This window comes from Caloenas nicobarica, unplaced genomic scaffold (assembly GCF_036013445.1).
Source record: "Caloenas nicobarica isolate bCalNic1 unplaced genomic scaffold, bCalNic1.hap1 Scaffold_92, whole genome shotgun sequence".
Classification (NCBI taxonomy): Eukaryota; Metazoa; Chordata; class Aves; order Columbiformes; family Columbidae; genus Caloenas; species Caloenas nicobarica.
The window spans coordinates 1,277,387-1,290,303 of NW_027017721.1; the positions used below are offsets into that span (position 1 = coordinate 1,277,387).

The window sequence follows — 12,917 nt, forward strand, 5'->3', positions numbered from 1 at the left end:
TTGGGAGATGTCTGCTTAGGAAAACAGGAACACTCCTGCTCTTGCCCTGCAGTGCTCTCCTTGGGGCAACCCAGGTCCTCATGGGACACAGCCTGGGGAACAGAGGGGGCAGCGCTGGTGCGGCCTCTCACTGCCAGCGGGTTCTTCTCCATGAGATGTGGAAATGATCATTTTTTTCCTCCAGTGCTTTCGTGTGGGCTTCTTTTGTGCACAGCAGAGATCTCCCAGTCAGATATCCCTGAGGGATCATATGATTGTCCTTGAAGGGTGTTGCACATGGCCTGGAAACAGTATTTTGAGAGCTGCCAGGTGCCAGCAAACAGGTCACCCCAGCTCCTCTGCAACTTTGCGAATCTCCACCCACGTCTGGGTGCCCTGTCATTACCTGACCCCCCCTCCAGTCACTGCAGGTCACTGAGAAAGAAGTAGATGACAAGATCTAATGGAAATGTGCTTGATTACAGCTGTGCCTGGAGCAAAGGGCCACCCAACTTCCCAGCCAGATCTCATCTGGGAGCCTCAGGGCAATCCCCCAGGTCTGTCACTTGAATCAGTGAGCCTTCAGGTTTAAATATCCTGTTCATATGAAATTTAATTTAATATTTTCTTGGTCTATGCTCGGACATGCAGAAGAGCAGGGAGGGAATGGGTGAGGCCCAGTGATGTGCTCCGGGGCACTCTGCCTTGCAAAGCTCTTTCCCAGCCTCTCTGACCCTGCGCTGCTTCCAGTGCCTACTGCAAAGCCAGTGGGTATGAGGGAAAGAATGATTTGGGGAGTACAGGACACTTTTTATAGCCGTCACGTGTTTTGCAACATGGTGTTTGTGGGTCCCTGACAAGACGATCACAGAGGTGGTGGCTGGGGTTCTGTGATGGAAATGCTTTTGTTCTGGTATTGAAGCCCAAATCGCCTCTAACAGTCTTAGAGCAGTGAATCTGGAAGTGTTGGTTTGCCTCAGCAGGCAAAGCCTCTGCTCCCCAGCGGAGCTCTGTGACCGCTGTGTCACTTGTCAACACCGTCACTGAGTGCAAGGGCAGCGTAAAAACCAGGTGCTTTGGAAAGCTCCTCCACTCTCTGCTGACATTCAAAACCTGTCTCATGTGCACCCTGAAAATACGCATTGAGGCAGGAAACCAGACCTCAGGAAGGTCTGGCCCTGCAGGCTGGACATCCCCAGCCCTGGATCAGCCAGGTGATGCAATAGCACAGCCTCCCGATGTCATAGTGCATTTCCATGACGGTCCCAGGCTGTCCCCAGGGTCCCCTGGCCGCTGACACCACAACCTTTCTTGCCAGATCTCTGGCTGCCCTCACTGCTCACCACGCTCTGTGCCGCAGAGACGAAGCAGATGCAGACATTGTCATCCTCATCCCTTTCGACGGCCACGGCTGAGACAGGTGGAGTCCTGAGACTCCTCCTTCCCTGCCCTAGTTCAGCATCAGGAATGAGCTCCATTGTGCCTGAGGGGATTTGCATCCCCAGGCCGTGAACAAATCCACTGATGAGGAATCTACAACTGCTCTGGGCAACCTGTTCCAGGATCTTGCCAACCTCACATTAAAAAATGTTCTTTTATCGAGAACATTTGTATTCTCTGGTGAGACAGGACTCTCACGGTACAGGAACAAGATGTCACCAGTGGGTGATTGAGATGGCTTAGAGAACCCTCTCTAAGCCCTTTCACCAATTTTGTTGCTCTGCTCTGGATGCATTGAAGGACCTTCACGTCCTTGTTGTAATAACATGCGGGGCCCAGAACCGCACACAGCCCTCAAGGTGAGGCTGCACCAACGCTGAATACAGCAGCATAGTCACCTGTTTTGACCACATGGCCATGTTGTGTTTGATGCACCCCAGGATGTGGTTTACTGTCTTGGCTGCCAGGGACAGTGTTGGCTCCTATTGACCCTGTGGCCAACCATCACGCCAGATCCCTCTCTGCAGGGCTGCTCTCCAGCCACTCTCTCCCAGTCTACACTTGCACTCAGTGTTACTCTATCCCAGGTGAGCAATCCAGCACTTGGACTTGTTCAATTTCATGCCAGGTGCCGGCTCCTGCAGTTGGGTCACAACCACCCCATGCAACACTACAGGCTCAAGGAAGAGTGGCTGGAAATCTGCCCAATGGAAAAGGACCTGGGGGGTGTTGATCAACAGCCATCTGAACATGAGTCAGCATGTGCCCAGGTGGCCAAGAAGGCCAGCAGCATCCTGGTGTGCAACAGCAATAGTGTGGCCAGAAGGACCAGGCAAGTGATCATCCTCCTGTTCTCGGAACTGGTGAGGCTGCACCTCAAATCCTGTGTGTGGTTTTGGGCCCCTCACTACAAGACAGACCTTGAGATGCTGGAGTGAGTTCAGAGAAGGGCAACAAAGCTGCTGAGGGGTCTGGAGAACAAGTCAGATAGGGAGCAGTTGAGGGAACTGGGACTGTGTAGCCTGGAGAACAGGAGGCTGAAGGGAGACCTTATCACTGTCTACAACTGCCTGAAAGGAGGTTGTAGCATGGAGGGTGTTGGTCTCTTCTCCTAAGTAGAAAGTGATAGGACAAGAGGAAACGGCCTCGAGTTGCACCCAGGAAGGTTCAGTTTGCATATTAGGAAAATTTTTTTCACGGAATAGATTGTCAGGCATTGGAACAGGCTGTCCAAATATTGGTTGAGTCACCATCCCTGAAGGTATTTAAAAGACGTATATATGAGGTTCTTAGGGACATGGTTTAGTGCCAGAGTTGGGTTAATGGCTAGATAAGATGATCTTGAGGGTCTCTTCCAACCTAAATGATTATATGATCTCATTGGGATGAGAAACATCATGGGGCAGCTCACCCATATGGAGTACCAGTATGGATGTACGGATGGATGGATGGATGCATAGATGCACAGGTGCGTGGTAGGATGGCCAGATAGATGGATTGGGACAGAGAGGAGGATCAGACTCCCTATCAGCCCAAGGGCTGGGACCAGCTACGGCATGATGGAAGCAAGGCCAGTACCCCTTTGTCCCCTGCTCTTGTTTTCAAGAGATCCTTTACACCCATTGCTGGCAGCCCTCCTGTGCCAGCCCCTCTCACCAGCACAAGACTCCTGGCCCAGGAGCTCTTCATGCTGCTCCTGCTACCGCACTGACAGAGCAGCCTGCCCTGAGCTGTGGAATGCAGAAATAGGTTTCTGTTGGTCATTTATTCCCCTGTTGAAGCACAGAGCACTGGGAGCAGGCTGTGGTGCCTGAAAACCACAGCGAGGCAATCCAAGGCAGATCACTGAAGGTCCTTCACCACCTCCAGGAACACTGGGCACCCACAGATGAACACTCGAACCAGCACCATGACATAACACGTTGCCTCATGTCCTCCCCTGAGCCCATGAAAAACCCAAGCACAGCAGCATGGCCTTGTGGGGGAAATTTATTCAGGCTGACCACAGCTTTGGAACAAGAGCCCAAGCTCCAAATACAGAAAGTGAGGAAATCCCCTTTTACAGGGTGTTTCAAAAAGATGGATCCAATTTCAGAGATACAGTGATTTCAAAATGGGTCCATCTTTTTGAAACACCCTGTATTACAGAGATCCAACACAGGACGTCGTGGTCCCAGAAACAGGTAAACAGGCCTCTGAGTCTGAGAGGCTGGCTTCATGCCTCTGGAGAAGTGCCACGGATGAAGAAATTCCTTGACAAACATGGCTATCACAGATAAAATGCTCAACACAAAGGAGGTTCCTGAGATGAATTGGAAATCGCTTCTGAAGAGACATGGGTAACTTATTGCTGCTGACAGAAAAATGGTTAAATCACCTTCTTCAGTGCCACTTTCAGCTCCTGGTTCCTCATGCTGTAGGTGAGGGGGTTCACTGCTGGAGGCACCAGTGAGTACAGAAAAGAGACCACCAGGTCCAGGCTTGGTGAGGAAATGGAGAGGGGCTTCAGGAAGGCAAACACACCAGTGTTGACAAACAGGGAAACCACAGTCAGGTGAGGGACGCACGTGGAAAAGGCTTTGTGCCGTCCCTGCTCAGAGGGGATCCTCAGCACAGCCCTGAAGATCTGCACATAGGACAGCACAATGAACACAAAACACTCAAATGCTAAAGAGACACTAAGCAAAATAAGCCCAGCTTCCCTGAAATAAGAGAAGCAAGAGAGCTTGAGGATCTGGGGGATTTCACAGAAGAACTGGTCCACAGCATTGCCCTTGCAGAGTGGCAGTGAAAATGTATTGGCCGTGTGCAGCAGAGCATTAAGAAACTCAGTGCCCCAGGCAGCTGCTGCTATGTGGACACAAGCTCTGCTGCCCAGGAGGGTCCCATAGTGCAGGGGTTCGCAGATGGCAATGTAGCGGTTGTAGGACATGACGGTGAGAAGGGCACACTCTGCTGAAATCACAAAGAGTAAGACCTGGGCAGCACATCCTGCATAGGAGATGGCCCTGGTGTCCCAGAGGGAACTGGCCATGGATTTGGGGACAATGGTGGAGGTGGAGCCCACGTCGAGGAAGGAGAGGTTGGGGAGGAAGAAGTACATGGGGGTGTGGAGGTGCTGGTCACAGGCTATGGTGGTGATGATGAGGCCGTTGCCCAGGAGGGCAGCCAGGTAGACGCCCAGGGAGAGCCAGAAGTGCAAGAGCTGCAGCTCCTGTGTGTCTGTGAACGGCAGGAGGAGGAACTGGGTGATGGAGCCGCTGTTGGACATTTGGTTCCTCTGGGCATGGAGGACTGTCCAAGGAGGACCTCAAGGGCCAGGGCTTTTGTGCTGGTCTGGGGAGATGGGATGGCATGGAAGGGCTGAGGACCTCTCAGGATATCCTGGAAAGGAGAGAAAAGGACACAGGTGCCTCCTTTTCCTTTTGCCATGCGTGTTCACCCACCTCCGGGGCTGACCGCTTTCTGATCCCCAGGAGCTGCTGTGCCCTTCAGAGGGGCAGAGGCTGTGGGGTGACTGCCCAGAGCACCTGCAATGAGCACTGCTGTGGGACCAGCCCCGACTGGGCTTTGCTGGGGAGAGGGCATTGAGGGTGGAGAGAGGGCAGGGGAGGTGGGAGAGACTCGTGGGAGCTGGGCTGGGCTGGATAGTACCTGGGAGAGAAAAACATCAGCCTGTATCTCGTGCTGCATGACTATGCAGGGTGAAGACTCACACCAGGGGTTGTGGTGCAGAGCCAGAGCTTGTGGGAGGGATCAATGTCCTGCAGGTGCAGGAGAGAGGAGGCTGCTCTGTGACCTTGGTGGCATGGACAGACCAGCAAGGTGACCCAGGGCCTTCGTCACCCCCCAGCCACTGGCCACCTCTCATGGGCCATTTCCAGCACTGGTCGCTCAGCCCAGGTTTACGGGTGAGGTTCCCTGTGAGGCCATCTCCATCTTCCTGCTGCGCTCAGGGCCTGTCTCAGGGAATGGCCAGCCCTGCCCAGCCTGTCTCCTGGCCCACACCCTGGCAGACCCTGGAGCAGGGCTGTCTGTGAACCCCACAGCTGGCACGGCCTCTCCAGGAGCTTGGAGAGGCTGCCACACAGGAAGGCCGTGGGCTAAGAAAGCACCAAGGACCATGTGGGCATCACACTGGGAGACCGTTCCCCACCCCGAATGCACCCTGTCCTGTGCTGTGCCTGCACCGTGGGGCTGTGGGACCATGTGTGGGGCAGCAGGGCTGGGCTGTCACAGCACAGGGTGCAGACAGGGGCCACAAAGCAGCTGCCAGGGGTGACAGCAAGGACAAGTACAGACAAGGAGTCTATGTGCATCGCCTTTGCTGTGCAGGGATGACTTTGGGAAGGGAAAAGCTCACCTGGAGTTGGTGGCTGCAAGAAAAGAGACCACTGCATCAGAGACCAAGGCAGAACAAGGGAAATGCAGGGCTGTTACTGGGTGGGGAGGGGAATTTAATAACAGCAGAGAGTGATGCTGGGGGTGAAGGACTCAATGCCTTCTGTGTCTGGGTCTTTACTGGAACACCCACCCAGGCCTCTGTGCTCAATGAAGGGGTTCAAGGAGGAGAGCACATCTTGGCAGGAACCTCAGGAAGCCCCAGAAGGACAAACACCCATGTCTGCCCCTGCAGGGGACTCACCCTGGCAATGGCACAGGCTGGGGCTGCCTGGCTGCGAGCAGCTCTGTGGGAAAGGTCCGGATGGGCAGGGAGCTGGGCAGGAGGCAGCGTGTGCCCTGGTGCAAGGGAGGCCAGGAGCACCCTGGACTGTGCCACCAGGAGCACGGCCAGGAGGTGGAGGGAAGGGATTCTCTGGAATACTCCATCCAGATCTCAGATCCCAATTCAGGAAAGATATTGGCAAGCTGGAGTGGGTTGAGCAAAGGTCCTTGGGGACAGCCAGGGACTGGAGCACTTTGCCTGTGGGGAGAGGCTGAGGGAGCCGGGCTTGTCCATGCCAGAGAAGGGAAGGCTGACAGGGACCTCATCACAGCCTGCCAGTGCCAACGAGGAGGTGATGGAGAATGCAGAGCCAGGCTCTTCACTATGGTGCATTGCAGAAGGACAAAAAACAATAGGTGGAAGTTGAAAGAGGTGAGGTTCAGCCAGGACATAAGGAAAAGTTTTTTCCCTAGAACAGGGGTGTCAAATTCACTTTCACCGGAGGCCACATGTGCCTCATGGTTGCCTTGAAAGGGACAAATGTAATTTTAGGACTGTATATATACAACTATTCCTACATTTATACCATCTTAAAATTAGAGTTGGCCCTTTGAAGGCAACCGTGAGGCTGATGTGGCACCGGTGAAAATGAGTTTGACACCCCTGCCCTAGGAGCTCAGCCAAGTGCTGCCTCGGGTCACCCAGAGAGGCTGAGCAGCCTCTGTCCTTGGAGGTTTTCAAACTCTGATTGAATCAGGGCTTGAACACCTTGGTCTGACCCAGTTTGTGACAGGTTGGACTGCAGACTCCTGAGGGCCCTTCAACCTCATTTCTCATATGATCCCATTGTGATGTTGGGCCCTAACTGGTCAGAGCAGACGATTATGGGGCATGAATCCACCTGTGCTGTAGGTGACCATCTAAACCAACATCTCAACCAGTGAACCAGACAACGTCTCAGTGTGACTCGCTCTGGGCAAAGTGTGAAGAGTCCTGGGCAGGGAAGGTTTAGAGGGCATGGGGCGCTATACAAGACAGAAAATGATCTTGGCTTAATGCCTGTAAGCCCATCAGATGTCAGCTGATGTCAATGAAAATTAAAATAAGAACTGAAGACAAAGATTCAAAGCAAAGAAAGATGTCAACATACTTTTTTTTTTAAAGACTTTGAGAGGTTTTCTTTTCATAGAATCACAGAATCACAGAATCACAGAATGTTAGGGATTGGAAGAGACCTCAAAAGATCATCTAGTCCAATCCCCCTGCCAGAGCAGGAACACCTAGGTGAGGTTACACAGGAAGGCGTCCAGGCAAGTTTTGAATGTCTCCAGAGAAGGAGAATCCACAACCTCCATGGGCAGCCTGTTCCAGTGTTCCGTCACCCTCACTGAGAAGAAGTTTCTTCTCAAATTTAAGTGGAACCTCTTGTGTTCCAGCTTGAACCCACTACCCCTTGTCTTACTGTTGGTTGTCACCGAGAAGAGCCTGGCTCCATCCTCATGACACCCACCCTTTATATATTTATAAACATTAATGAGGTCACCCCTCAGTCTCCTCTTCTCCAAGCTAAAGAGACACAGCTCCCTCAGCCCTTCCTCATAAGGGAGATGCTCCACTCCCTTAATCATCTTTGTGGCCCTGCGCTGGACTCTCTCTAGCAGTTCCCTATCCTTCTTGAACTGAGGGGCCCAGAACTGGACACAATATTGCAGATGAGGTCTCACCAGGGCAGAGTAGAGGGGAAAGAGAACCTCTCTCGACCTACTAACCACCCCCCTTCTAATACACCCCAGGATGCCATTGGCCTTCCTGGCCACAAGGGCACAGTGCTGGCTCATGGTCATCCTGCTGTCCACCAGGACCCCCAGGTCCCTTTCACCTACACTGCTCTCTAATAGGTCATTCCCCAACCTATACTGGAACCTGGAACCTGGCTTCTCTGAGAAGGGGGAAAAAGGGAAACAGGTTTGTAGCTGATTTTACCACGGGTGTGCTCAACACACCACTCTGACCCTTGTTTTACCTGTTGTTCCTCGGACTGAGTATTTGGGTCCAGGGCTGGTGAACTGGGCCATGATGGGGCCCCATGGGCCATGAGGTCTCCAAGTCCCCACCCGGGCTCCGTCCATCCTGTGAGATGCTGATGAAGCCTGAGGAAAGAGCAGAAGAGTGTCCTGCTACTTTGATCTGTGCCTTAGGAGTTTTCAATCACTGTTCAAATGATTGTGCCATACAGTAATAGAGTGAACTTGCCATCAAACTTGGTTAAGTTGCACTTTTACAACATCATATTAAAAGCACTTTTGCTAATATCTTTGACAGGGGTTCTCTAAGCCATCTCAATCACCCACTGGTGACATCTTGTTCCTGTACCGTGAGAGTCCTGTCTCACCATAGAATACCAATGTTCTCGATAAAAGAACATTTTTTACTATGAGGTTGGCAAGACCCTGGAACAAGTTGCCCAGAGCAGTTGTGGATTCCTCATCAGTGGATTTGCTCAAGGCCTGGGGATGCAAATCCCCTCAGGCACAATGGAGCTCATCTCTGATGCTGAACTAGGGCAGGGAAGGAGGAGTCTCAGGACTCCACCTGTCTCAGCCGTGACCGTCGAAAGGGATGAGGATGACAATGTCTGCATCTGCTTCGTCTCTGCGGCACAGAGCGTGGCGAGCAGTGAGGGCAGCCAGAGATCTGGCAAGAAAGGTTGTGGTGTCAGCGGCCAGGGGACCCTGGGGACAGCCTGAGACCGTCATGGAAACGCACTATGACATCGGGAGGCTGTGCTATTGCATCACCTGGCTGATCCAGGGCTGGGGATGTCCAGCTTCCAGGGCCAGACCTTCCTGAGGTCTGCTTTCCTGCCTCAATGCGTATTTTCAGGGTGCACATGAGACAGATTTGAAACGTCAGCAGAGAGCGGGGGAGCTTTCCAAAGCACCTGGTTTTTACGCTGCCCTTGCACTCAGTGACGGTGTTGACAAGTGACACAGCGGTCACAGAGCTCCGCTGGGGAGCAGAGGCTTTGCCTGCTGAGGCAAACCAACACTTCCAGATTCACTGCTCTAAGACTGTTATAGGCGATTTGGGCTTCAATACCAGAACAAAAGCATTTCCATCACAGAACCCCAGCCACCACCTCTGTGATCGTCTTGTCACGGACCCACAAAAAACAGTGTTGAAAACACATGATGGCTGTAAGAAGTGTCCTGTCCTCCCCAAATCATTCTTTCCCTCATACCCTCAGATTACTGCAGTAAGAATTATGTAACTGCATGAAGAAAATTAAGTCGCTTTCAGCCAAACCAGATGTGGACAGGCTGGAGAGGGTCCAGAGAAGGGCCACAGAGATGATCAAAGGACTGGGCAGCCACTATACCAGCAAAGGCTGAGAGAACCGGGCTTGTTCAGCCTGGAGAAAAGGTGGCTCAGGGAGAGCTCAGCACCATGTTCCAGTGTTTCCAGGGTGGCTACAAAGATGGACATGCCCTTTGTACAAGGAGTCCCAGGGAAAAGACAAGGGCTGATGGGTACAAGCTACTCCTGGGGTGATCCTGACTGGACACAAGCAGGAAATTTTTCACCATGAGAGCCATCAGCCATTGGAATAATCTCCCCAGGGAAGTGGTGAATTCCTCAAAATTGGACACTTTAAAGATTCAGCTGGACGGGGTGCTGGGCCAGCTTGTCTAGACTGGGCTTGTGCCAGGAAAGGTTGGACCAGGTGATCCTTGTCCCTTCCAGTCAGGGATTCTGTGATTGTATGAGAATGTCTGCACAGCGTGTGTGCACGTGTGTGCGTGTATGTAGGTCTGTGTGTATGCATGTATGTGTGTGTGTGCACACGCGTGACTGTGTGTGGAACCAGGTCCCAGGAGCTGGGCTGGCACGGTGGTCTGTCATGGGGCATCCCACTGACCAGCATCCACATCTGGGACGGACACATCTGGGGGTTATGGGCTTCTCTACCAAAAACAGATTTCTCATTGACCCAGATTATGTCAGTGACTCATTCACCTGAATGGAAGAGATTTGGGGCAGAGAAAAGACAGGGTCCAGCCCCTTTCAAAGCACAACGCATCATGTCGATGTCCCCAGCCAGATCCCAGTGTCCACCTACAAAGCAAACCCCCACTCCAGGAGACACCCAGCTGCGCACAACCCAGTGCTTCTGGACTCTGATTTTCTTCTTTCACCGCCTCCCCAAACCATTCCCTGGTTCCTTTGCCCAGACCGGGGGTACCGGCCCCACGCGTGTGCTGCTCGTGCCGCTCTCACCTCTGCAGCTGCTCCAGCTGGTGCTGCTGCTCCAGCGCACTCAGGCGCTGCTGGTGCTGCGCCAGCAGCTCTGCCCGCTCCTGCCTCGCGTCCTGCCGCTGCCATAGCAGCCGAGCCACCTGCTGCTCCTTCTCCCGCCGCAGCATCTGCTCCCGCTGCCCGTGGATCTCCCACACCTTCACAGAATCACAGAATCACAGAATGTCAGGGACTGGAAGGGACCTCGAGAGCTCATCAAGTCCAATCCCCCCGCCGGAGCAGGAACACCCAGATGAGGTTACACAGGAAGGTGTCCAGACGGGTTTGAATGTCTGCAGAGAAGGAGACTCCACAACCTCCCTGGGCAGCCTGGTCCAGTGTTATGTCACCCTCACTGAGAAGTTTCTTCTCAAATTTAAGTGGAACCTCCTGTGTTCCAGTTTGAACCCATTACCCCTTGTCTTACCACTGGCTGCCACCGAGAAGAGCCTGGCTCCATCCTCCTGACACCTTCACCGAGGTCCTGCCCGGACAGAGCCCCTGAGGGGTGACGGCACAGAGCTGCTGCTGTCATCACAACACCCGCACGCTGCACCCCAAGTGCGCAGAGGATTTGGGAACAGGACGCTGAGCTCGGGCTGCTCCGCAGTCGCAGCCCTGACCGCTCTGCTGCCGCCCAGTGCTGCCCTGGCTGGGGACGTGCTGGCCACGGCACCGGCCCCTCCTCCCGCTCACCCGCGGGACAGTGCTGGTGACAGCGGACCCCCCCCTGGCTCACCCCTGGGGCTCCTCTGCCCCACCAGCCCCAGCCCGCCCGCCCCAGGGATGGATGCGGGAAGCGCCTCACAGCTCCCAGCCCAGCTCCTCCCTCAGCCCGCCCCGACAGCCGCGCTCGGGGAATCCAGGGGCCGAGAGCTTCCCCCCCTGCACCTCCACCGGCTCCCACCGCCCGCCCGGGGGAACCGGGGCTGCTCGGCCCGTCACCCCCCGGCCGTGCCGAACTCCCGCCCGGCCCCGCCGCCGCACGGCGCGGCGCTCAGCCAGCCCGCCGCCCGCATGGAGCGCGCCGCCCTTGGGGAAGGACCCGTTCCCATAGCGACAGGGGCTGCGCCGCGCGGGGCCGGCCCTGGAAAGCCCCGCTGCCATAGCAACGGGGGTGTCTGCTGCGCGGCCTGACTAGAAATGGCCCCAGAGCCGCAGCAGCTCGGGCTCTTCCCTCGCCCCGGGCTGCTCCTGCCCGTGTCGCCCTCGCTCCTCTGTCCCCAGAGCGAATCCCCCTGAAGGGACCAGAGTGGCCCTGCTGTCCCTGCGGGGCTGGAGCAGCCTTGCAGCCCCTCTGCAAGTCGTTTTCTTACATCCCCCTAGAGCTGAGCAAAGTTCAGCCCAGTCTGCGCAAAGGGGCATCTCTCGTTAGTGTCTCTTTCTTGCTACTTGGATTCAAAGAGGATCCTCCTGGTTCCCACCGATTCTCAGTTTGGAGCAAATGCTGAGGAAAACGTGAGGAGGTTGTGTTTCTGCTCCTTAAAATATGTCCCTTTTCCACGAGCCTTCCAGCCTGTCCCTGCCCAAGGGACAGCCCAGCTCAGCACCCGGCCCCGGGCACCACACGCTGGGTCCGCACTCCTGCCCACAGCATCGAACACAACCAGCGCTCGCAGCTGCAACGCTGGTTTGCTCACAAACCCAACACTCGGCACCACATGGGCTGCTGGGAAGAGAACTCCATCCCAGCCACAACCAGAGCAGATGTCTGACATCAGCTCTGTGCCACTCTGTGTTTTATTCATGGCTGTTACAAGCGAAACCGTATGCCAACCTTAATTATCCAATTAGAATTTATTAAGCAAGCACTAAACATGCAAAACAGTAGTATAAACGAGGATCGTGAATCATGTGCCAATTTTAATTATCCAATTAAAATTTATTAAGCAAGCAGGCAAAACAGCGCTGGTCGGCTGGGGAGTCTCAGCTCTACCAACGGCACGCAACCCACCCCCACCAGAGTCCCTCTTTTATAGTTTTTTTGTCTCCAGGTAGATTTCCAAGTTGATACAGTTTAGCCCGATGTCTTCTGCGGCTGCGCGTCTGGTTGCCGGGGGGGTCTCCTCAGGCTCTCCGGTGGTCGCGGGACGGAGGCAACATTTTCCCTCCACACCGCAGGTGGCGACCCCACCCCTCCGGACACGCGCAGCTCACCTCACCCTCACAACTCCAATACATTTCCCCAGTCGTACTGTTGCATAAATGTTTGCACAAGATAACGTACCGGTTTGATTAACAAATTTACAACATGGGTTTACTACAATCCCCCCTTTTTATTTTTATCATTTTGTTGATCAAAGCGGATAATAGTTTCTCGGCCTAGAGAAAGGATGGAAGTTTCGTGTTCAACAACTCCGTCTTCTTCTATCTGCTCATACTGGTTTTTTTTCAATAACATTAAGTGAGCGGCTTCTAATTGGTTTTTTACTAGTTCGATAACTCTATTTAATATACAGGGCCCAAAGGTCAGAATTAACACTAATATTATTAAAGGTCCTGCTATAGTAGATAACAAAGTAGTTAACCAGGGGGA

At 53.9% G+C, this 12,917-nt stretch overlaps 1 protein-coding gene across 1 annotated transcript; it reads right to left on the reverse strand.

Annotated features, from left to right (window-relative positions):
* Window positions 1–3,405: 3,405 nt before the first annotated feature.
* On the reverse strand, window positions 3,406–11,488 carry LOC136002966 (uncharacterized). The gene is made up of 5 exons (XM_065658204.1): window positions 11,273–11,488; window positions 10,809–10,865; window positions 10,364–10,539; window positions 8,109–8,235; window positions 3,406–4,045 (listed from the first exon to the last, which is right to left on the reverse strand). The coding sequence occupies exons 1-5, from the start codon at window positions 11,486–11,488 to the stop codon at window positions 3,788–3,790; spliced, it is 834 nt and encodes a 277-aa protein (XP_065514276.1). The 3' UTR covers window positions 3,406–3,787.
* Between the last annotated feature and the right edge of the window lie 1,429 nt (window positions 11,489–12,917).

Bases quoted from the DNA above. Each gene is read 5' to 3' on its own strand.
- LOC136002966 (XM_065658204.1), bottom strand. From the start codon at position 11,488: ATGGCAGCGGGGCTTTCCAGGGCCGGCCCCGCGCGGCGCAGCCCCTGT. The intron at 10,540-10,808 runs GTAAGACAAGGG...GATTCTGTGAAG, and splicing joins CTTCTCGGTGGCAGCCAGTG to GTGTGGGAGATCCACGGGCA. The intron at 8,236-10,363 runs GTGAGAGCGGCA...CTCTTTCCTCAG, and splicing joins CAGCTGGAGCAGCTGCAGAG to GCTTCATCAGCATCTCACAG.